We start from the raw sequence: 25,807 nt of genomic DNA on the forward strand, positions 1-25,807 counted from the left end.
AAAGCTGCCTTGATAGAGGTTTCTGAGGAAAAAAATAAAAATCAGTAAGAATTAAAACTGAGAATGAGTAAATGTCATATTTCAATATTGTTGAAGAACATAAATGTTTTAGAAGATTATCTGATTTCTGTCTTTGCATTAAAAGTAGTGAAAAAAGCTGTGCAATGGTCCCTAAAAAGATTTGTGACAGATACATAGCAAATGTTCTGTAATTTGAATATTAGGGTTAAATTTGACCAATTAATCCCTTTGGAAAATGTTCTTAGAATGGACCGAGAAACACACATCTTATATGTGTGTCTCAGATTACATGTGTACGCAGAAGTTTATATTTGATTGCATTCAGGTGAGCTGTTGGATTGTAAGCCATAGAGAATATGGTGGCTTCCCAATCCCATTAAGAAATATTCAGTTGTTCCTTTTTAGTAGTATAAACTTCAGCCTTTGCTCAGAATATGATACTCTGTTATTGTCAACATTTCTACAGTAATGCTCAGGCTAAGGCTTTCTGCCATAACTGTAAGGGTGACAGGTACATTTATGGATGCTGACAGATTTAGCGTGATGCAACCATAATAATTTAAAGGAGAATTTTATAGGTTTGTATGATGATATAGTAATACTTATCGGTAAAGCAGGATTAAAATGTAAATCAAGGCATATTTTGGTATATTTCTGCCATTTGCAAAATAGTTTAATTGTTCCAAAGATATTCTTAGGAAAACAAATTCATTCACTGTTCACTGCTAAGCCAGCCCTGATTGCAAAACACATTGGTTTTAACCATGCTGCTAATCTGTGATGGGATTCCAGAAATAGATCATTTTAGTGAGTCAGTCACTATAGAAACTGTATAATTTCACTAGTTACTATCTGCATGATAACCATTGTTGAGCAAGTAAGATGTATACCATACATTTGTTATTTTTTATCACTCTGCATAGTACAAGATGGAGAATGTTGGTAATCTTTTTTTTTTTTTCTTGTAATGGATGTTGAAATACTAAAGGAAGTAACTTACAAGGAGGTTACTTAAGATATTTCAATTTGGAATTGGGGTGAAAGAAGGATTAATTAAAGTAGCAATTCAATTCCAAATGGAAATTATCAAAAAGAACATAATTGGTGGCTTATACCTCAAGAATTTCTCTCTGCAGCTGGTTAATAAGGACATACACAAATACTGTGAGATAATTTCAAGTTGGCTATATATCTGCAAAACCTCATTATTTACAGTAACTATCAAGAACACCATTGTTATCTAATGTGGAAGAGAGCATAACTCTTTGATTTGCTAGTGTAGCCCATCTTATTTACTTTTTAGAGCTTCTGAACTGTATGTTGTTGGCAGCTCTTTGTGTTTCAGTGTAATGGGACTAAATCCAGAAGGAGACGGGTACACCTTGCATTGGTGCATGTTCTGAAAGTGTCCCATGGATGTATCAGAACAACCCTACAGTCTTTGCATGTTTATACACTTCCTTGTGAGAATAGAAAGTCACCTGTCATGCACTCTGCTTTGCAGCAGCTGTGCTCTGCTTAGAAAAATCCATTGAGGAACTCTTGACTGTAACTGTTTTCAGCCAAGAACTGAGGTTTTTCAAGAACCAAAGAACGTTTTTCTTGGCAAAAGTCAGACATGGAGGCCGGTGGGAGAAAAGTTGTTACTTTGAAAGAAGAAAGAATAGCTATGCCTCTAGTGGGAAGTGCTTATCATGTAAATATAAGTAAAGAACCTGTGGTGATGAAATAGACAAAAGTTTCTGAAAGAGGAAAATGGGTGAATCTCTGTAAGGGAAACAACAAGTTCAGCTAAGTGATTATAGGGTTTTTTTCCCCTCAATGAAAATTATTTAAGGAGATCTGCTAAGCAACCGTAATGAGGAGATGTACTAAATAATATTAAAAAAAAAAACAAAAAACAAACTTTCCAGCAGCTCTCAGTGTTATGAATAGTCTTAGACTTCTTGCTTAGCTCTGATTACTGGGGAGAGGTTACATACCAGAGGGTGGCACGAAAGTATAGAAAAATTGTTACAGCCTGTTACATGAACAGCCACAGAATTCAGTGCTGACATAAAGGAGCTGATAAGTAAACAAGAAACCTTAAAGAATACAAATGAGTATGTGACCATGTGCTCTGTGTCCAGAAGCTGTTCTTGCCCCCGGTCTGGGATGGCTAGACACACTCTGCAGCCAAACTCCATCTTTTGTGTTTCTTCTGGCAAACATTGGAACAGGAAGTATCAGACCGTGAACCAGCACCACCACCATCATCAAAAACAACGATAACAAAAGGAAGCTGTAGAAATTGAGAGGTCACTGTAAGTCAATAGGAATGTGTGTTTTTATTTATTTGAGTATCTTCCACTGTAGCAACAACATCCTCTTCCCTGTGGTTCCTGAGGGTTTTATAACCACCGTCACATGATCTTAATTCATCTTGGCAAGAAAATTTTATGGTACTACCTCTTCTATTTCACTTTAGCTCATTCATATTAGCTGATGAAAGAGATGGTGTGCACTGATATTTTGGAAATCTGGAAAGCTTCTTGAGAACAATTTGAATATTTTGTGAGAGGGAGTTTGTTACATAGGAACTGGATGTGGTCAATTCCTTCTTTTCTCAGAACTGACATCCTTTTCCCCTCTTGAGTCTGCCTGTGCCAGTAATAGCCAGAACAGATCTTCTGGTGTGCTTTGGCTTCTTTGTTCCTTCTGCATTATTTATAGTAAATACTTTATTGTGGCTGAGACTATCCAAGAAACACGCCTATATTGAGCATAACTGTATTTGAATGAATATTTTGCTTCTGATTAAAAAGACTTTAGGAATCACAGTGAAAATTATGCTGTGATGCTTTTCTGACCTTGAAAAAAAAAGATATATTTTTTTGGGCTGTTTCCAGTTTAGTTGGAGTTTGTAAAAACGGAACTCACTATGTTGCTGTAATCAAAAGCCTTTGACGCTTCGTAGTAATGTAATCTTCCTGTTACTTCTCCCACTCTCTCATGTCTCTTTGTTTTATAGTTCTGCATTAGCCAGTGAGGAGTTTGTCAAAGATGCATCCTTTTAGTTCATGTATTTCCTGGTCTGTAGCTCTGTCAGAAATGCAATTTCCCTAACATGCCATCATACACCCTTTGGAAAGACCACTACTAATATGGAGAATTGATGGGGAGTATGTGGGGGGTGGTAAGGGTGTAAATGGGTTATAATACTTTCATCTCCTCTCTCCAGCCTGGGTCTATACATTGTCCCCTTGGTATCAAAAGGTTTGTCAGGTTCAGAAACAGGAGAGTTGTCAGTGCCATGAGAAGCTTGTAAGCATAGTAAAGACAGGAGGAAGAAGCAGATTTTTTTCCTGGGATTAGTGCACAGCTGGAGAGCTATGACATCCCAGTTAGAGAATGGAAGAATAAGTACTTACATTTCTGAGGTTCAGTTTAGAGTTAGTAATGTATATTCTGTTGGGGATGATTTTGAATGCAAAATATTCTTTATGCAAATCATTGCCAATTTCTATTTCTTAACCACTGGGAAGCAATCAGCTTGATTTTTCACAGCTGCTGCCCAAAAACTTCTGGATAATTTCACTTTTTGGGGCCTAAATAGTCTTATGTCTGAAAGTTTTCAGGCAGGCTCCTGTGTTGCTGTTGCAGGGTGGGGAGTCTCTGTACTGTAATTTCTCCCACCTGTGGCAAGTTGACTGACACAGATGCAGAAGCGGAAAGCTGAGGAGGTGTAAACTGATGTGCTGTGCCTCTGGCAACATACTCTTGTCTGTGGTATCTCCTGTTCAGTAGAGGGAAATTCCAGATAGGTGGCACTGAGCCACAAAGATGTGTTTTACTCCTCTTGAAAAGGAGTTTGTAAGAAGTTCTGGCCAGCCTGAAATATCACTTCATTTTCATTGTCCCAGTATAAACAGTCTCTTTCTCTGCAATGTTAAAATATCTCAGGGCAGGACTTTACTTTTTGGGGGTCACTCCTGTTTCCTTTCCATTTTCCCCACTGTGGAGTTCAACCAAGTTAAGAGAGCTAAATGGTACTTCATGAGATTTTCAGAAGTGAAATAAGTGTTTTAGAGGGCTGATTCTTCCAGTGGCAGCACACAAAAGAATTACTTTTTGTTAATGATACCAAGGGAAGGGAAGAGCATATAACGTATGGTGATGTACTTTTTCTTGTGTATGGTAGTAGAGGTTGAACCTTCCAGCCAATATTCCATTACATTTTGTTGCCATGGAGCAGAAGGCAGCAGAGGGGCAGTCTGACAGAATGATATCTGTCATGGAAATGCATATGAATCAAAGGTGTGGAACTGAACTCCTCCATGAGGAAAAAAACCTGACTGCTATTGACATCCGCTGACCCTTACTGAATGTTTCTGGAGATAGAACAGTGGATGTGAGCACAGTGAGGCAGTGAGTGGTGTATTTCAGTAGTGGTGATATTAAGGTGAAAGACAAGTCACTTTCCAGACAGCCATTAAGATTTTTATGAGTATGTCATACAGCTCCTGTTCATTCCTGGCAAAAATGCTAATGGTGGTGGCATTGTCAAAAAAGTAGCTGAGAATCAATCCAATAGCATAATTGTGCTCTTTGTATCTGTTGTTGTTTCCATGGAAATAAAGAGAAAGCATTACTTTCACAGCAACATAAATTCTTTCTTAGCAGGCTGTATATATATCCATCATCATAAACCTTATGAGCACAGCAAAGGGACAGCTCATTTTAATTTGTGAGTCTGACTCAGAAATCTGTTTTTGCACTGATGTCTAAGCTTGAGTGCTATATGCTTTTTGCATGAATTTTCACTTTGTGATGGAAAGCAAATATTTTGTAACAATTCAATAGTAGGTCTAGACAGGCCAGATTTCATAGGAGCCTGAATCCCTGATGACTAGAAATACAGACCAGGTGAATGCCTGACCTTCTCTTATACTTGCTCATGGGCAGGTAGGTCAGTGGTCTGTCTTGAGATGCAGAGGGAAATAAGCAATAAAGAGTTCTGGGCAAATGTGCTGTGAATGCCTGAGTCCAGAGAAAAAATCCCAGTCCATGTTCAAGCCTTGAGTCACATTACTTTATTTCTGTTATCCAGCATTCATTTTATTTCATGTGTTTTGTGGGACAGTCCATGGGTAGTACCTCACTAACTTTCCTTTCATTAATAGGCTTGTAAAGTACTGCAATGCGCCGTTGTATGAGTAAGAAGAAACATGACTTTTTGTTGTTTTTAATCACCGATCATTCTATTGATTTTGTTAATTGATTGCTAGACATAATGCCTCTCTTCTTTCTCCATTGCCCACCCCCCTCTTCCCCCCCTCCACTTAAACTTCACACCATGAAGCTGTTCGCTCACTAACAGTTTCAAACCTGCAAAAGATGGATGTTTGTTTTTTGAACTTAGCTGAGGGGAACTCAGAGCAGTGGAGTTAAAAGTCCATGTATGTGTCAGATAGTCTGGCCTCAGTTTATTGGCAGATGTCAACAGCAACAGTATTTTCTTTACAAAAGCACAGTTTTAAGATTCTGTATTGTTATTCTTTACTTATTATGGAAGAAGTTTGTTGCTCATCAGTACAAAAGAAGGTGGAGACCAAAGCATTGTATGGCTCATACCTGGTTCCGTTCCGCCTGCAGATTTCACTCACCCTTTTTTCCAGCTGTTTCCTGAAATTCTGTTTGGCTGCTTCACTTTTATCCACACTTTATCTGAAGAATCCAGTATTTCCTCTCCCTCTGAAATTACCTGATCCTGATCAATCCTTCTGGGAATGGGAGTAGTGGAAGAATAAGTAATAGAAGAGGAGTTTGAGGCTGCAATCTTGTAAAAATTGTGCACAGTGCTGATCACGTGCATGACCAGGGAGTCTTCCACTAGGCTTTTCTTACACCAGCTCCTGCTTCTTTAGCTATGCTGAGTGTCCTGTCCTCCTTACTTTTCCCCATAAATGCATAGAAGATATCAGAGTACTTAACACAGAACAAACACGTGTTTTCTCATGCTTGCTGCTTTGTAGCATTTTTAGGGTTAGAATCATTAGTTAGAATCAAAAAATAAAAGGAGCAGTGACTTCACATCTGTCTAGTCCATAAATTATTTTCTGTTGGTATGCTCTTTCTTGGATATCTGATAAAGAACAGTTTATATGTGCAAGTGATACCATGTGCAGTCCTAATGGGTGAGGTCTGCAACATGGCTGAGCCAGTGCTGTGCAGGAACTGGCTAATGGAACAAACAGCTGCTTCATCCCGAGTAAGCAGGCAGGAAGCTAGTTATAATTACGAGCCTCATGGCATGAGCCAACAGTTTTCCGGAAATACTACTGCAGTGTATTATGCCTTACACTTGCTGTTTTTTGGTTTCTTTTTCCCCCCTATTTCCCACAAGTTGTTAAATATACAACAGTTCTCCCTTTCCTCTCTCTGCAATGTACCAGTGATGGAAGCTATATTTAGTCGCTGTCAAGTTACAGCAGCCTTTTTACAATCACAAAGTAGTGAAAAAAGAAGGCCAGCAACAGAGTGAAGGCAAATATTTGTAGCATATCATAAACCTTTCTTGTAACCTAAATATTTAGAGAAAAGAGGAATGTAGGAGGATGCTGTACTTTTTAAAACATGGAAAAGATAAGGAGCAGACTCCTTTCTGAGTGTTCTGGAAGCTAGAGAACTCTTTGCTGCAATAGGAGGGAACAGAAGGCCATTTTCCTTTTGTTTGCTGACTAAGGATGATTTAGAAAAGTCAATATTTAACTTTCAATTAAAAGAAAAAAACATGCTGCCAGTTCAGCTGGCACACGGAGGGCTGCATTTAAGAAGAGCCGCAACCACTGTCTCCAGTGTTATAAACATGAAAATCATCCCAGTGGCTTTTGAGGGACTCACTGGCATCCTGAAAGCACCAATACCATTAAAATTTTCCTTTAGAAAATATTAAAATAGAAAAGACTTCAATGTGCTCTGAGGAAGAAGAAGTGGTACAGCCTTTTGCTGAAAATGGCCTTCTGCCAAAAGCCCCAGTCAGTGCTTGGCACATTTTGAGCTTCTGATTGTTCATTCTTAAGTTGCTTTATTCTGAAAAAATGTCTTTGCTTTTTTTTTTTTTTTTTTAAATCTTATTTTATCCTCTTCAGTTCTCAGCTGCTTGCTAACTTTTCCTTTTGTGTCCTATCTGACATGTAAGACAGTTCTGCAGCTTCAGTACCGTCAAAGCAATTAAGTGGGGGGTAATTACAGCTTTAGTCTGAGGCACCACAAGCAAATTTTGTGCTGTGCACTGTGAAGCTGGAGATGTAGGCATTAGGTGACCCAAGGAGACCTGCTTTAATCTGTTTCCTAGGGACCTTCTATTGTATTTCTATGTTACATTTCTTTGCTGTATTTTCAGTAATTATCAATACCTGACAATAAGTTGGTACACCAAACAGACTCTGGCCTGTGTATTGCCAGGAAGAAGTGTGCTCAACTGTGTGCAGCATGAAAAGGGAAAGATAAATGGGTGTAGATGCTATCAAATTAGCTTTCTATTTAAGTGTAGCATTACTGACAGTTATTCAAAGTCTGTGATATGTTTAGAGCATTAAAGAAACACTTGAACAATGGAAACGTAAGCTCATATCTGCATGGATCATAACCTGATTGTTAAAAACATTTGAGTTTGCTTGTATGTCATTTTCATCTACAAAATTACCCTAAAAAACCGTTCTTGGTTTTGATTCTAGTACCATTACTTTTTGACTTGGCTGAGTCTTTCTGATGGCTGAACATAATGTTTCTGTTATCTGCTGCCATATTCATATTCTCATACACACTTTATTTCTAACTTCGCAGATCATGAAAAATGTGATGATGATGAGATGGAGAGACTTTACAAGTCATTAGAACAAGCAAGTCTGTCTCCCATTGGTGATCGTCGGCTGTCAACCAAGAAGGAGCTTAGGAAGTCATTTATCAAACGCAGCAAAAACCCCTCCATTAATGAGAAACTGCACAAAATTCGAATGCTGAACAGCACATTAAAGGTAAGGTTTCAGACTGAGCCAGGGAAAAGCCTGAGAGAAAGAAATTGTTTGGCTGAAACAAGAAGCAAGTCCAACTCTAATTAGAGATGTACTTTAAGCTGCGGAGAGTTTGTTAGGTTTTTGAAATTGTTTTCTCTTTTATTCAGAATTGTGGTCCATGTTTTGTTGTTAAACTTGATCTGGAAGCAGAGGAAATAGTTCAGAAGGGACCATTTTTGTATAAATTCCAGCCCATTTGGAGAATTTAATAAAGAACATCTCTCTTAGTTAGCTGGGAAACCTGCAAGCTCAGCTGAATGCCTTGAACAAGGGAGCCTTAAAAAAGGAAGAGCAGAGAGAGTAGAAAAAGTGCCTTGATGAAAAAGGACACAGAAATTACTGTGATCCAGAAAAGTTTTCTTTGTGATTACTGGGGAATGTACAGGATGTGCCAAAGCTTTTGTAAAGACCTCTTGTAACAAATATACTTAATAACGAAAGCTTCCTGCTTTTATGTTGCAAATGCGCTGTGGACTGAAGGGGTGGAGGGATTCAGGGGATATTCCATGGAAAGACCAATGCATTTGTCTAGAATATGGGGATTTGTGAGAATGCTCACCCAGTATCATTTTGAATGCCACGGGAATTCAAAACCTGCTTCTGAATGGTCCTCAATCAAACACAAAGCATAACTATGATATTTAAGTTCTAAAGAGAAAGTATGCCAACCGAGGGCTTTGCTAGAAACAGGATTTGATTATCATGTTTTGGGTAAGTGTATTTGGCTTCAGACATGGCACCCTGAAGAACTGAATGCAAAAACTTCTCTGATCATTGAAATCAGCGATTAGTTGCAACAAGAGGCTTGGCTCTGGCACCCAGGCTTGTCAAACTTTCTGAAAACGAAGCCTAAAAGACAATTTGGAGTATGGCTGTTCTGCATTCTTCAGGACTTCCAGGCTCCATGTGAGACCTGGTGAAGCTTCTCTTCAGGATGAGTCTCCTATGACATGGTATTACCATATTGTCCTTCTGCATGAACAGTACAGTTGAACTTATTATACAGCAGAAAGGTTAATAAACACACCTATGTTATGGCACAGGAAAATAAATATGGAAGCATATATCGAGGTCTGTCCCTACTATGAACCTCCCTAATAAATCTAAGAACTAGTTAATACACAACGGAGTTGTATACTGTGCAGTAATCTATTTTATGTTTGGAGCTGAATGCAAACCTCAAAGCCTTTCTGTCAGACATGAGCAAGGAGAATAGCTTTGTATCAGTTTAACCCAAGAGTACTGTATAAACTGTCATTAGCAGTGCCTATAAACTTAGACTTGTCTAACATTTGTATTTAGTATGGAAAAATAATTTTTGAAGTGTTCGTAATGCATAAAATGTATTGTTTTTTTTCTCAAGTTAAGGGATTGGAACATTGACAAGACAAATATAGTGCAGACACCTTCTGACAGATACTAACAGAGTTCTATGCACAGCAGCATTTGCCTGTCTGAAAAGCAAATGCTTGTAGTGGGAATGTGCTATGTTCTTTGCATCAGTAGGATGATGTGCTTTTAAAGTCAGTTTTATTAACATAAAATGTGAGACGAGATAATTTGAAATAATCTATTGAAAATTTCAAGATCAGAGAAGTTTTGCATCTGATCCATGTTTACAGTGCTTTAGACAGAAACCTCTTAGTTTTAAGGAAAAAGACTAATGCACATTCAGTGTGATTTTAATTTTGTTTTTTTGACACCATTTTTTTTTAACAACAGATTAACATTCCTGCCATTTTACATCACTAACAAAACATACTTTGGATTGATAAGAAGAAAAAGAAACTGTGTGCAAATGGCTCACAGTCTTAATGAATGTGGGAAGTAGATTTAGTGCTGCAGAAAAATTCCACAGTATGACTTTTTGCCACCATGTCTGTGCACTGTTAATACTCCCTTCTCCCTTCTCTTTCCTTATTTACTCTGCAGCTCTTAGGCTACCAGTGTATCTCCACACTGATGCCAGAAGCCCTCATACAAGGACTGGTCTTGAAGATAGGTCCAATGTAAACCAGCAGTTTAATTTTTTCTGCATCTTAAGTTATTCAGAGTGGTTACAATTGTTGACAGTTGATTAGAATAGCAGTGGGGTATGGACGTGACAGCAGCCTATTGCTACTATCAGGAAGTATTGTGAATGTGTGTGCTGACAAGCTGTTTTGAAGTCAATTGCAGGCACAGTGTCCTCAGGTATAATGAAGCACATGGCAGTAGAGAAGGAGTGTGTAAAGAGGATGGAACCAGACTATTTTCAGTGGTTCCCTTTACAGGTACAAGGGACAGGACGAACATAAACTGAAGCACAGGAGGTTCTATGTGAACATCAAGGCTTTTTGGGTAACTGAGCACCAGCATAGATTACCCATATTGATGGTAGACTTTCCATCTCTGGAGTTATTCAAAGACTGCCTAAATGTGGTTCTGGGCACCTTGCTCTGGGCAGCCCTGCTTGAGTAGGAGTTGGACCAAATGATCTCTGGAGATCTTTGCAAACCTCAACCATTCTGTGATTCTGTGACATCAAATTTCTTATTCTCCCTTTATCATGACACGACTTTCCCTGTCTTACAATTGAACCAGGGTTCATTATACAGTTCTCATTATGCAGTCTAAGCTGCTCCTGTCTGGAAGTAGAGACCAGATTTATTAACATCTGGTGACTAATGTATTAGAAACCACACATACAGTAACTACTTATAGGCCAAACGACCAGCACACAAATTAATTCATCAGTGTTTAACTTTCTCAATTTTCCATTCATGAAGTTTTTCTAAGAATCCTAGAAAAGCAAAACAAACAACAAAAAAACTACATAAAATCATAATCTCCCCTCCAACCAGGAGGAATTTTTGCTGTGGACTCGACTTCTTCTTGCTTATAAAAATTAGAACAAGAAGATGCCAGGAGAATGGACGATTGGCCAACTCCTTGTGACACAGTTCTGTAATGTTTCAAGGGTGATCTTGTTATGGAATGTGATCTTGACGGTGTTCATGAGAAATAACCTCTTGTTCTCTTCCTAGTGTAAGGAACATGACTTGGCTACAATTAACCAGTTGTTAGAGGACCCAAAATTGACGGCAATGAAGTACAGAGAATGGAGGAACACAAACATCATGCTAGTTCAAGACATCTATCAGCAACAGGAGGTCCAAGATGTGTCTACAGAGAACAGTGAGGAGCAAGAGACAACTCCAATGCCTGTCACTGAAAGTGCTATATGAAGCTATAGATTGACAGTTGATTGCAAGATTCTTTTTCCCCCAAGGATCTTAACACTCAGACACTATAAACTGCTGCACTGTGAGGTGTTTTCTTTTTGTTTTGTTTTTGTTTTTGTTTTTTTTTTGTTTTTTTTTTTTTTTTTTTTGCCAAGCTTTCTTCATAAGAAAAACAGCTCCTTCTCCAAAACTTTCTTTCCTTTTGCAAATTCCTCCAAATTAAAAAAAAAAAGGATGCCTGAATATGGGCTAAGAAGAATATTTTATGAAGCACTGAATAAATATTTTTCCATACTGGGAGAAGTAAGTGGTATATGTGCAATTCCTGGAAGTCACAGTGCTGTATGATATGAACTGTATAGACGTCAGATCCTTGGGGTTGTATTAATCATCAAACTTACTGATAAAAGAAGCTACTACAGTGCCAACAGGATTTATTCTTCTCTCTACATTTTGACCCTGCAAGGTAACTCAAAATTTGTATATATATTTTTTCATCTCTACATTCATTCACTTTGACTGCTCTACCAGTTTACACCAAGACAAACTGAGTAGAAATTATGCATAATTTTTTACTACACGCCACTCTCAGGCACCCAGTTTTGTCATGCTGATGTTGTATGACACTGACATTTATTTATGGACAAGACAAAAGTACTGCCATTCTTCATCAAGAACAGAAGGTCTCTTTGTGTTTGGTAACATGTAAATCACTTTTCAGTGAGGTAAATACTACCTCAACATATTTCAACTTCTCTTATGGATTTGGCAGAACTTCCTGGAAGGCTACTTGCTCCTTTCATATTTTAAAGTAGTGTGAATTTGTAGGATACAAGTTCACTCCAAACTCCCAAATCAAGCACGGTGATCAAGTTTGCAACGCAGAAGCTAAAAACTTAAATTCCTGATGTGAAAAATGTAAAGCATAGCTGCAAATGCATTTGTAAATATATGTCATTTTATGGCTTATATGATTGTGACTATGTACTGTATATATGTTTTATTTATATATTTATAGATGCTGAATTTCCTAATGTTGATAGGTTCACATGGACTAGACCCACCTAGATGAGAGTGCTTGCATGATGACTTGAAATGCCTCTTTGTTCCAGTATGAATCACTATAAAGCCTCTTGAACTGATAGAACCTTGTTACTTCTACTGTGACCCCTTTTTCTGTTTTCAACCTAGATTTGTGATTCAGATGAAGAAAATCTGTGTATTTTAAGGCAGGTATATAAGTTTTCTAGAAAACTTTGGGGTTTCTTTTTGGATAAACAAGAACAGACACATTAAGAGATTTTGCTACCAATTTGGAATCACTGTTTCCAGTACAGGGTTTTTTTTTTGTTTTGTTTTTCGGTTTTTGTTGTTGTTGTTGTTTGTTTGTTTGTTTGTTTTTTGCCTTTCCATAGTCAAGGTGAGTGCAAGTACGAGGAACTGAGTGCTGAGTTTTGGAAAAGCAAGAATCAATGCACCATACCCCAGTTAATGCCATTACAGTGTACTGTGGGAATCTGCTCTTCTGTTTGCTATCTTGTAAAGATATTGTCATTTGTTTTTAATGGGGTTTATCTTTTAAAGCAAAATATAGTATATTCACCTGTTCTTATCAGAGATGTATTTTACTGTACCTTGATCAAGAAAACAAATGTTAGTGACATTAAATATTTTCCACCTGCTTAGCAACACTTCCAATGTTTGAGATTGCATTGTTAACAGTCAGCAAGTTTCCTTTGATACAGACATTACTGGAGAAGGGTTGAGCAGATGGTAGCTGGCTGAATGTAGAGTTGCACTCAGGATGGCATCATTGCCTCAGTTATAAAAGGTTTTGGGAGTGTAAGGGTCAGGACCAGTGTTGGGATTGGACTTAATAATTGGAATTAGTTTGATCGTCGGGATCGTAAGTTAGGTGATACTTAGAAGTGGGTAGCAATGACTAAGTGGGGAAGTAAGTAAAAACCTGAGGTTGTTCAAAAGCTAATATTACTAGGAAACCATTGTACAAGTGGGAATTTTATTATTTCAGTTATTCTAAGTGGAAGTTGATGGGAATTGAACACAGTATATGGTGAAATTTTCTTTCTAGTAATCCCACACTAAACATGAGTCCATTTCATGGTCTTGATTTTCATTATTCTCAGAAGACCTTCTCAGCAATGGGTATCCTTGATCATTAAGGAGAGGGGAGGGATAGCCCCTGAATTTGTCATAATGTCCCTTAACTGCTGAGAACATAATGAAAGTTAGGAGAGTAGGATTTAATCTACTTATTCCCTCTCAATTTTAGCTCTCTGTCAAAAAATAATTGATGAATAATGGAAGCCAAGTTGCCTGCACCCTTCAGATTTGCTCTTGTTAGTTCAGACCATGCAGAAGCAAGGCATATAAATACAATTTCTCTTCAAAAGCATCTCCAATAGTTAGATCTTAAGAACAAACACATGCTTAACTGTTCTGTTGAACTTTGCCAGACTAGTCAGTGCCCTGCAGTTCTGCATAAAGTCCTAGCCAACTTCATTTCCTGAAGTAAGTTTGAATCACACAGAAGAAATCAGCAGGGAGCCTATACACAGTTTTTCACAGTTTATACCGAGATATACAAAACAGGTTTCTTAAATGCAGAGAGAAATGTCCTCAGACTGCCTGAATTCTGCTATTTGTTCTTATTAGATAAAATAGCCTAAAATAACTTTAGATTACTCTCTTTCCAATGGTCTAAGAGCAGAATTCTGCTCTTAGAAAAGAGCAGAAAATTATTGATCAGGGTTACATCTAATTCAGATATTATTTTAGAAAATCCCTGTGTGTTCAAGTAAAATGTATGGGTTTTATGCAAGTGCAGTGTTCTCTCCATTATCTTCAGCTGATTTTTAGACCCCAAATATATGGAAAGCATGGGAAATAAGAAGTGAATATGTTAATAAAATGGGATTAATCTTCTAGCATTTTTAATTAATGCAACAGTTTTCACCTGGGTTCAATCAGTTCATCCATTCAGCAACGTGAAAGACACAGCTGGAGAAGAACGGTGCGTCGGGCAACGGCTGCAACTGGTGGATGCGACAGGGAGCCATTGTCAGCAGGAGAAGCTTGGACAACTGTTTGCTCTGCTCAGTTGTATTTAGGATAAGTGGTCCCTGAGCATAAATTCTGTTGGTCTCAGTGTGGAAGGACTGCTTTATTGACTTATACTGCAGGGGAATGTTGCGTCCCTTGTTAATGTACAAAAATCTCATGGGCATTTTCTAATGTATTTTTCAGGAGAATGTGTGTGTATGAAATTTGCACACCCAAACATTCTTTTGTCTGGAAATCCTTTTGGCACTAGTGCAGTAAGTCCAGCTATGCACATTTTGAAGTAACTAATTACAATATATAAATCTGTCTGTTTCTGCAGCCTGTCTCTGGTAGCTTTTCTGGAAATCAAATCTCTTTGCTTTGGGACTGTAGATCTCATGGGCTACCAGAGCAAGATGGGATCACATTTCTTTGCCTAAGATGAGAAAAGTGTCATGCTGGGTTTGAGAACTGCTTCTGCATATAGTTCTGGTGATTTACTCAATAACAGGTTCCACTGGAAACAGGAATAAATTATGTGACATAACCTCCATTTTTTTACAGATAATTTTATTTTTGGAGGAAACCTTCCTATGGGAAAAAGAAAACAAAACTGCTTTAGGTCAGACAAGGGTGAGGGGGAAAAGAAAAAAAAAACAAGAGAGGTGATATGGCTTAAAACTATGTAGAATGTGGAAATTGAAAATCAGTTATAGCTAGAAAAAAAGTAACAGGCATGCTGTGTCTAATATGGAATCCTGTGAACTTAGTTGCCTACTACAAATTTAATATAAAAACTTGTATTTTCTATCTCTTAAAGTTTCATGGAAATCTGTGTAAGGAAAATTCTTGAGCTGTGGTGAAAATTGCTCCCCCCCTGCCCTGACCCACCTCCCTATATATTTGGTGGCACAGGAGTGACTAATTGCAATGAGAGCCTGTGCTAGCCATATTTATGTAAGAAATGCCTTTCTGTTAACAGGAAACCGAAGTGGTTTTCTTGTAGTAATAGTGCTGGAGTGGTATTTCCTGTTTCATGTGGGACATTTTGAAGCAGCAGACATTTTAAGATGTCATTCAGCATTTCCTTGAACAGTTGACATATCCTATTTTGATCTGCTCCAAGCTTCCATGTTCTTGCTTTTTTAAGATCTAGCACCTCTAAGAACTGAAATAATAATTGAGGTGACAAACAGAACCAAAATTCTCTCAGCTGTGATCTACGATGATCTATGAAATTCTTGTTTCTGTGCATGAGTGTGCATAAGAGCTTGCCAAAAGTTAGGCAGTCCTACACTGAAAAAAATGTTGACAGGTGTTGAGGAGAGTACTGAATTTCTTGAAATCTGTTATGAGTAAAGATGCAAAATCTGTCTGCTCTGGAAAAGTGACTGTTTTTCTATTTTATTTTTTTTCTCTGTGGTAAAAATCTAGGGGAGTGGCTTATGAGTTGGCAGGAGCTTAAAAATAGAACATGCATGTAATTCCTTGAAAGTTCATCATCCTTAATGCATTAGCATGAAATGACTGATTGTAGGTTACTCAGCCCTTAACACTGAAAATTCATTTCCTTTGGAAACGATTCTAGCTACCACTGTGTCAGGGGCTTATGTATCCCACCTGGTATTTATGAGATCCATTTTGAGGATATAGGTTTTTACATTTCTAAATGGCAAATAGCTTATATAATCAGATTGTATCTTAGGAATTGTATGAATTCTAGTGCTCTCTGAGTTGTTGATGCCTTAGGACCTGCATGCATTATTCTGGATCTTGAAGTTGCTTGTGATTGCTTTACTTCTCCCACCTTAATATAAAGAAAAAAAGATAGGAAAACATTTCTCCAACTATCATGTGGAAACAGACTAATGCTAATCTATGCAATATTTAGGTACTTTACTCATGAACACTTAGCATAATTATTCTCCTGACAAAATGCCACGTGTGCGTAACAATGGGAGTGCTGTTGTGAAAAGCTTTCAGTGGTGAGGAATAGCTAAAAAGAAGAATCGATGAGCCTAACCCATTAAACTCTGATTAGACGGGAGAAGCCATACCTAAAGGAATATCTGCTTGGATATCAACTATGCATGGGCAGGGCCTGCAGTAGTAGGAAGGTATTACAGTGTACTAACTTAGTACTCTATCTGCTAAATATATTTTATTCACTATTTGTGAACTCAAGGCACAGTGTTTGCAATCAGCACTGCCTTTTCACTGCTTGTTGCCCACGTGTGTGACTTGATTTTAATGTAATGATGCTCACAGCTTGGGGAACGAGAGCCTTATGTTTGCACTTGTCAATTAAAGTTGAAACAAGGGAGCGTTTTGCTTAGCCTTTTTTAATTTTTCCACTTCAGATTTTTTCAGTTTGCTGCTACACAATTAAATAGGACCTGCTGGTTCCTGAAAACAAGTAAATTCTTGTTGGGGCAATTATTAATAGTAAAATGAGTAATTTGGAGCCAGGAAGAAACAAGGAGTGATTTGAGTGAGGAATGCTTTCTGCTGGCTGACAATGTAAGTTTTGGGAGTTCTGCTTTTAAATTAGTTAATTCTCTTTCACTGCTTGCTGTAGCCACTGTTAAGGAAATATACCTCATGCTTTATGGTTTCTTCTGAAAGGTGTGAGACATGGTTGGATTTTTTCAACTCTCAGAGCAGCCAGTTTCAATTAAAAAGGAACTGGGATCTTTGTCAAAAGTTTCAGTTTAGCTGGCCAGGTCAAACAGACAGAACACTATAGAGGTGTGTTTCCTACGAAGTGAGATCATCTATGCAGCTGCACAGAAAGAAGTACACCCTGCCCTTCTCTCTTCCCCCAACATCCTACGCACTCCCACTTCTTGCCTCATGTTGCTCTGCTCATCACTTGGCACCTCTGTTAGCTCAGTAGCATCAGACAGCAAGGAACGGACCCAACAAGATGGATAATTTGATATGGCAATAGTGAGTAACACTGGCTTATAGAGAAGTTCAGTATCTGTCAGACATTACAAGGGAGGAAGATGTATTGTGTGGGCAGGCAAAGAAAGAAGAGGGAGATGAGGAAGTGGGAGAAAAGAAGGGGACCTCTTCCTCTTGGGAGGAGAGCATTATTTTGGTGCAGCTTCCCACAAAGCTTTACTTTCACCAAGGGATGTTTTTGTTTTTCTTTTACTTTGCAACATGTGGTTGTGAAAACAAGAGGTACCAATTTCCGAGTGAGGTTTAACATGATTTCAGCCAGTGCTTTTACTTTTCCTGCTTTATGCAGAGCCAAATGTTTCTGCTACCTCTTTTATTTCTGAATATGAAAACCAAAATCCCACAGAACCCAAAGGAGTTTCCTTAGGATCTTTCCTTGCATGCTTGCTGTAGGAATTCTGATGGAGGCATATGAGAGAAAGTAGAGTGGTCTGGAGCACTGTACATCCATCAGTTTACACTAGTTAGGAAACATCTTGAGCATCTGCCAGTATATAATTTGCACCTTCCTGTGGTAGCACAAAATATAATCGTTTCCAAAGTTTTATAAGAAAAGAAATAAAGTTTCTCATTATGATTCAGGTACTTGTTTTTCATCTGCTTAAAAATAAAAATTAAAAAATTGAATTTTAATTGGCATTCAGACTTTCCCAATGAGACTGAAGATGATATGTTTACTAGTGACAAAGAGAGGATATGGCCATCTAGTTCCATTCCTGGCATCTGATTTATCGTGTCTCATCATTTCATTTTTTGGAAAGGACTAGTAATTCTTCTGATATTATCATAGGCTGAAAGGAAGTAAGTACTTATTGCTGGCTATCAAGGGGAAAATACCTATATTATATCATTCAGTATTCAAGAAATGTTTTAGTTGTTGCTACTAGAGGGTATAAAAAATTGTGTGATACAGACTCTGATAGTCCACGGAATATTGTCCACGATAACAAGATGCTCTTTTATTTTGATATGGAAATACACATATTCCCTCTTCTCAACCCTGGGCAGATGGGTGCCTTCCTCCGGAAGACATGCAGGTTCTCTATGTAGTGCCTTTGGGAAAATATGTTGCCCTGCAAACAGTTCTCAGCATTTTTTCTGATAGAGAAAACTGATCCCCTAGCACAGCCTGCTGGCTGTTAATGAGACAGCAAGCAAAATATAAAATCATGCAATTACATGCGAGAGGAAAAGTGATTGTATTACTGCTGTAGGTGTAATGGTCTCACTTTCCTGCAGAGCAAATTGTAGATGAGGCAAGAGTGGTCACTGCAGGTGGGAAAATGGAGGTGCTACCTGGCACACTAGCCCACTGTAGATCCAAAATAATAGCAGTAAATTCAAGTGAAGTACAGTCTGAAGGGGAAAAAAGTTCCGTACCGAGAGAGACAAAAGCTGTCATTAAACTCATGTCTCAGAGTGGATGATTTTTATTGTCTGGTTACTTAACATCAGTGAATTTCAGCTAGCTCTGTAGACCACCCTACAAGATTAGGGTTGAAAAGTCATAAGTTGTTTTGTCAAAAATGTTCATATGGTGATGTTAAGGACAGTAATATGAAATATCTGCGCAGTCTATTTAAACCCAAAACCATGGACATGATATGGCACAAGAAGACAAATGAAAATTCAGAGGCATCTCCACTGTCATAGTCCTTGAAAAGGACACCATTTTCCAATCATCCACTGGATTATTTGTGTTCTTACAGATCTACTGCTAAAGCATAGGGTACATTTCTAAGGTGTGCGTTTTCTTAACTTCTATATTTATTACAATCATTACATTCTTGGCTAGCACTTAAGTTCATAAATTGTAGCAGTGGTGAAAATGGCTCAAGTGGTGATGTTCTTTTCTGTGAGATTTGAGACTTTCACTCTACAAATTCCAGAAGGAGCCATGAATAAAATTCCATACTGCTGCAAAACACATATATCACCTTTCCAGACTGATGTGATATTTCATCAAGAGCACCATTTATTTGCTGTGAAATTATTTATTCTAGTAAACTTGCTGATGACAAATTGAAGAATTGCAGGTGGCTACACCTTATGTGTTGGCTCTGAAATAGGTTTCTAGTACAAGAAAAAGGATGAATTATGATGCTGACGCTGACTGGAAGAAGCAGGTGAGAGTGCTCAGGGCTGAGGCAGCAAGAAAACATCTGCACTTCGGGGGCACAAATGTCTTGAAAATGGGGGTAGATATCTCACATTAAACAAAAGAAGGGAAATTGGGTATTCAGAGGAGTGATGAAGATAGAGTTTATATGATAGCACTAGTCATACAAAAATTTGAGCATGAAATAAATCCTGGAAGCAAAATCCAGATATGTATCAGGTACCTCATGTTGGCTGATTTTAGTGATAGTTTTAAAATTAAGATGAGAAAGTTTGAATTAGCGCTGGGTGTAGAAGAGGTCACAGACATCAGAGAGCGCTGCATCATAGACCTATTTTTGCTTTGCTTACAGCAAAGCCTAGTGTCTACTAAGAAGGTACTTGTGATTTAAATGCAGGCATACAACATGTCAGGATTCAGGAGAAATATAATTTAGGATCTCTATAGGTCCCTCATGAACAAATGGGATCATTTCCATGTAGGAGGTGCAGGGTAGACTGAATTTTGTTCCTAAGTTTGGTTTTGGTTTGGCATAATGAGAGCTAGAGGTGCAGATTATTATCTGTACCTTTATCTGTATTGTCATCCTTTTAATGTCCCTCATACCCTTGATCTGTATTATTATCCTATGAGAAAGCTTACAGGGTATTTTGAATGTACATTTGAGGTTCCAAACTTGTTTTCCATTCACAGATTATATGATTTTAATTAAATCACTCCTATCCAGTGATTCAACCTCATATGTAACGTGGTGATGAGAAGTGCCTATCGCAGAGAGCTCCTATGTGAATTAGTTCCAGCAGTCTGCTCCACTAATAAAACAGGGGATTGCTAATGTAGACTGTGATAGTCAATGATGACACTGAATTTTTCATATCGTGAGGATTGATGATGATTTGCTTTTCAAAATAAAGTTAGAGATTTCTTTTTCAAGCATCCTTTCTGTCAAGAGGAATTTCATCATAGACATGATGATAACCACCATTTCCTAACTGAAGAGTTAGATTCCATAAGCCAGATATTCCTTCTGTGACTTTGTCTCTCCTCAAGCCAGAATATGGCTATGTGCAATTGGAGATGCATTTGAACAAAACATGCAACCATATGACTGTAAACCAGTCCAGTCTCAGGAATTCTTTGCTTACTTCATTGCAAATTAGCACATTGGGATTCAGATATTCTGTAAATAATCTACAACCACAGTGGTCCAAATACTCCTGTGGTAACATGCTTGTTCCCCTACCTGTAGGTTGCCTGTAGCCACAATACCATAAAGAGTGTTTCTATCCCTCTTGCTACTTGTAATTTACTGCTTTTTGAACAACAACAAAATTAGGTATAGGGCCTTTGTTTTGAAAAGTTGATATGAAAAAGATTAGCTTTTCTTATCCAAAGGCAATTGAATAATTTTAGTGCTGACTCACATCTGCGTTATTTGATTTTCTCAGAACTGTGATATTAATGTTCTGCTGAGTTCTCTTGAGAGCCTTCCACAAGCTAACAAGCTTCCTTTCAATATTTGTTTATTAATAAAAAAACTTTTATCTACATAATCTAGGATCAAACTGATTGTTCTTGTGGCAGGACTGATAACTGACTGGAAAATACATTATATACTATATTATGCTATATCTGACGTTGTCAACACTGAAGTCTCCAACCAAGAAAACAAGATAGACAGTGTACCCTCCTTTAGTATGTAGCTTCCAATTCAACTCAGTTGTTTCTCCTGAACATCAAAATATTATTTTTTCAGACTATTTCTTGCAAATAGAATGAAGGTGAAATTACTTTCACGTGATTTCACTGAATTTTAACCAAGTACAGAGCGATAATTTTCAATTCCCCTCCTTCTTGAGTTTTCTTCCAATTCAAAATCATTGTTTAATGGATCTGTGAACGTACATACCCAACCTTCTTACTTAATATTTGCTTGACTTTGTCAACAGAGCAGACATGATGCAAGCTCTTAAAATTTAATTATGTTTGCATCCTTAATTTGGGGTATTTTCTTGTAACTTTCTTTTTGAAGAAGCAGAAGATAAAGAATAGGAAACAAGAGGGCTGAGGACATGCACTAATTCACGGTTGTTCCTGCATTTCTGTTTCCTCTTAGTCTCCTTCTGTGTAAATCTCCACTTTTCTACTGCGGTGATGTTAGTAAGAAGCATCAGAAGAAAGCATTCCTCCCAGTTCCTCCCAGAGATGCAAAGGTCCTGGTGTATCAACATATGTCAGGTGTCTGACAATTAGGACAATCAAACTCTTATGCTCTGAAAATGTACAAATTAAGAAATGGAGAATGATGGCATCAGCTTGTGATGGTTCAGAATTTCATGCATTAACATGAATTTCTTGTTAATGGAGAAGACAAGCATTATCCATAAATGAATTCTGAACAGGCGGCCTTCTATTGCTGACACTAATAACTATAATCTCCCTCTGTGTTGATGGCCTCTGGAATAATACAGTTCATTACAGAGCAATGCAAGACTAATTTTTTTTAGGTACTTGATATAGCATTTACATTGTCTTTTAATATTGCCATCATTATCTCTGTCATTTGAAATTCAGATGTGGGAAGGCTTTTTTTTTTTTTTTTTTTTTTTTTGTTCCAAAACAAGCTAACAAGCTATGCTGTAGAAATGGCATAGACAATCTGTGTTCACTGTATAATGTATTTTTAGGAGAATTAGCAGCATAATTCTGCATTCACAGACGCACTGTGTTTCTATCTACAAGATGCGCTGCAGTGGAAGTTTTAAATTTGAATGTAAATAACTAATAGAGGTGTTTTTTCTAAAATTAGAATATATATCTACTTACTATTTAGAGTTTGTTTCAACTTCATGTTTATACTCATGTTTGAATGCTCCTTGAATTCATCTGTGTATGTCTTAATGCACACAGGTGCCAAGTAATGGATTTGGGAACAAAAAAATATGCTAAAGAAAGGCAATTGTGACACCTTCATAGATAATAGCAAACAAGTGAGTAGGGGCTACTGGGAAAAGTAAGTAAAGCCCGTGGAGAATATGACCCTTGGGTGAAATACAACCCTTGGGTCCCCTTAAATATGTGTTTTTAGGGAAAACAGTGGTCAGTATATGAATTCATTAGTGAAATGACAGGCACTTGTCTGGAACTTTGGGTCTAGTTCTCTACACCAACACTGAAAAGATGGCTAGTTGGAAGTAAATAATGCGCTGTGAGTAAAAACGTGAAAACCTTGCCTTCTATGGAGAATACTGAGAAGTTCAAAATGTCTCATTTATTTTCTTCAGAGAATTATGGAGGTTTTGAAAAGATCTGCTTTTTTTCTTATTAAAGCTGAACGTCATCCTGATTCAGACGAAGAACTGGTAAATGCTCTGTATTGCCCTGGAGGAGCCTGTCTCTCTGCCTTGACTTTACTCAAAGGAGAAGACCAAATTAATTCCTGTAAAAACTGTATCTTACAAACACAAACTTAAAAAAAAAACAAAAAAACAAAAAAACAAAAAAAAACATCCCATATACATGGAAGTGGTTTCTAACAGCAGGGAGTCCTTGAACTCCCACAAAAATCATCAGAACAGATAAAAAATGAAGCACTGGCCAGTTCAAGTAGCTTTGCTTTTAAAACACGTGTAGCAGATGTATGTTTTGAACCAAAGTATCAGGGGGGTTGTATTGGTTATTAATAAACAGATGGTAGCAAATGTACAGAAGGTAAGAGTAAAGGAAAACTCACCAGTGGTGGTGCCTTGGCTGAAGAAGCTGGGGCAGTCCTCACTGGTGAGCAATCTCCAAGAGATACTGCTTCAGTGGGAGTCAGCCCTTAAATGAGGTCTCAGAGGGGATGGAGTCGAGCTCCACCCCTTCCGGGAGCACAGCTACATCACTCTCACCTGTGCTCCCACAGCTGATCCCATACTTGCCTCAGCTGATTAATCAGAGGTTCAGGCTGTGATTACCAATCTCCCATACAGGGGTGTAATAGGATTTTTGAACTTCAAACTCACTCATTAAATCAGAAACACCACCCCTCCTGCCCCTAAAATAAAATATAAAATTGAAAAAAAAAAATAAAAAATGGCAAGACTACATCATGCACTGGTTTCCATTACATTACACACTGGTCTAGATTACATCATCTAGCAGAGTAGTTATGTAAAATGTCCTAGTATAAGATTATAGCATTAGTTTTTTTGCATTCAAATCTATGGATTGATGAATCTACCTGTACGGGATGAGCAAAACCCTGTTTGAAAAAATCTTCAGGGTGTTCTTGTTTTAAAGAAATAGTACTAGTAGCCAAGTAGTTCAGATAAACACTGTAAAACTTCAGCAAATCTCTTACAGGTCCTGAACAAACAATCATCAAGAATATGATATACCTTAGAAGTGGCTGAGGAAAAAAAAAAGGACAAAAACAAACAAACAAACATACAAAAACCAAAACAGAATGAAAAAAACAAACAAACCCACAAAAACCCACAGAACAACCAGAGCAGTGTATGGAAATTCAGTGAAATCAGAAATACCTACAACCGAATAAAACCCATCATAGAAATTTTCAGCAGTCATGTAGGGGGTTACCTTCACAGGCTGTTGTAACTAAGCTTCCCTCTCTCCTCCACTTCCTATGTTCACTCTGCTATTTTCTTTAAAATTTCTGCCTTTGCTTTGTAGTTGCTGTGTTACCTGCTGTCTGGTGAAAACTCAGTGACCCTACTGCTGTTTCTTGCCCAACATAACAACAACCTTCTGTTTATTGAATAATGGTGTTTTTTTTCTTTTTTTTTTTTTTTTCCCTTTTTCCATTTATGTTCCTATCTAGATTATTCTTTTTAAATGTGTAGTTTCTACTAATGTAATCAGTCTCCATTTTTGGGATTTTGTAGCGAGGTTTGTAAGTGAAAAAGAGAAGCATCATTTTTTCCCTTAGATGAAAATAACTGTGAAGTAAAACATTACCTAAGAAGCATAATACAGCAAAAAGTACTGTGAACATTCAATAATTTCACAGACTTTGATGCACTTTTATTCAAGCATCTGTGGGTATGTGCAAATTTGTGTGCACTCCAGAAAAGTATGTTGAATTAGAAGTGATTAATCAGAGTAATGCACAATAAATGTCTCTTTCATCTTCAACCATGTTACACTTATAGTCCTCAAAAAGACAGCATTTATGGATTTAAGTAGTCATTTCACATCACTCCAAAACTGCATTTGTTTCTGAGGAATTAATTTGACGTTGAATCCAAAAGCCGAATGCAGGTTTACCTATAATTGTGCTGATCCTTACTGTGAAGTATAACAGAGAGTAGGAGTATGGAATGGCTGTAAAGATTTGTTTGCTTAGAAAAACATTAGGTCCTGCCCTTAATCTGAGTCATTTTGCTGTGGCCTTTTGGGGACAGCAGGTGGCTCCACATCCCAGAGGTCAGCTATGACTTGTTGGAGATCTGTGCAGTGTTCTTTCATTGTACCTAGGATTATAAACAGAATAAGCACTGCTGTCTGTCTTAGCTGCAAATAGTGAATCAGGGAAGTTCTAAGTTGGTATTGTGAGCTTTCATTTTTCTTCCTGGCAGACAAAATCACAGTAAGACTGAAGGCTGACTGAGTTACCAGTACTGTCCATCACAGTTCAGGTCACCCTCCACAGTTCAGATCCAGCAAACTGACTTATTATGAATGTCTTCCACATCCAAGTGTGTCACTGGGAACTGAACATACTGTGGTATGTTCACATTACTTTCCAGTCCTTTCCTGACACCAGCATGTATTTTGCTAAGCTCAGTTCTTTTGTGGTTTGATGGTGTCTATGAGACAAGTGGAACATGGGGTTTGTTGCAGTTTTGTGTTATCTTTTTTTCTCTTGGGATTCTGTTGTCTTGTATCATTGGGCTAGAAGGAATACTGGTGGCAGCAGATACGTTCCTTGAGGACAACAGGGTTTTCTAGGGTCTTGCATAGGCTAGGAACAAGATGAGAGCAGCTGCTGGCTTGCTTTGGCTTACTTGTAGTCATTAAGAAATGTGTGTGCATAAGGGACATACAGAAGGGCCATTAATACTGAAGATTTATTTGCTTTCTTCTACACATAAAACTTCTCTGAGGCCCTGTGTGCTGTGTGTATGCATTACAGAATCACAGAAATGGGTATGTATGCCTCTTAAAAAGAAATGAACTATCTGCATGTCCTCTTTTTTAAATTAAACACGGTAGCTGTTCTTTAAAGCAGTCAGATAATATGAGAACCTCCAAGGTGATGTGTTGGTATTGGTTGATAGCACAGCATTTTCTAGAGCTGAGCTATTAGAAAGGGGCATGATGATCAACATGTGCTGTGATGTGAATACAGTATG

The 25,807-nt window shown here is 37.8% G+C and overlaps 1 protein-coding gene across 1 annotated transcript in view; it reads left to right on the plus strand.

The window, feature by feature from the left end:
- CNKSR3 (CNKSR family member 3) overlaps positions 1–12,996 on the plus strand; it is a 139,394-nt gene extending 126,398 nt beyond the window's left edge. The window contains exons 22-23 of the mRNA XM_072331639.1: positions 7,849–8,039; positions 11,105–12,996. Of these exons, the coding sequence (XP_072187740.1) occupies positions 7,849–8,039; positions 11,105–11,305 (392 nt within the window). The 3' untranslated portion in view covers positions 11,306–12,996. The remainder of the gene's footprint in view (positions 1–7,848; positions 8,040–11,104) is intronic.
- The last annotated feature ends 12,811 nt before the right edge of the window (positions 12,997–25,807 follow it).

Source organism: Excalfactoria chinensis, chromosome 3 (genome assembly GCF_039878825.1).
Source record: "Excalfactoria chinensis isolate bCotChi1 chromosome 3, bCotChi1.hap2, whole genome shotgun sequence".
Lineage (NCBI taxonomy): Eukaryota > Metazoa > Chordata > Aves > Galliformes > Phasianidae > Excalfactoria > Excalfactoria chinensis.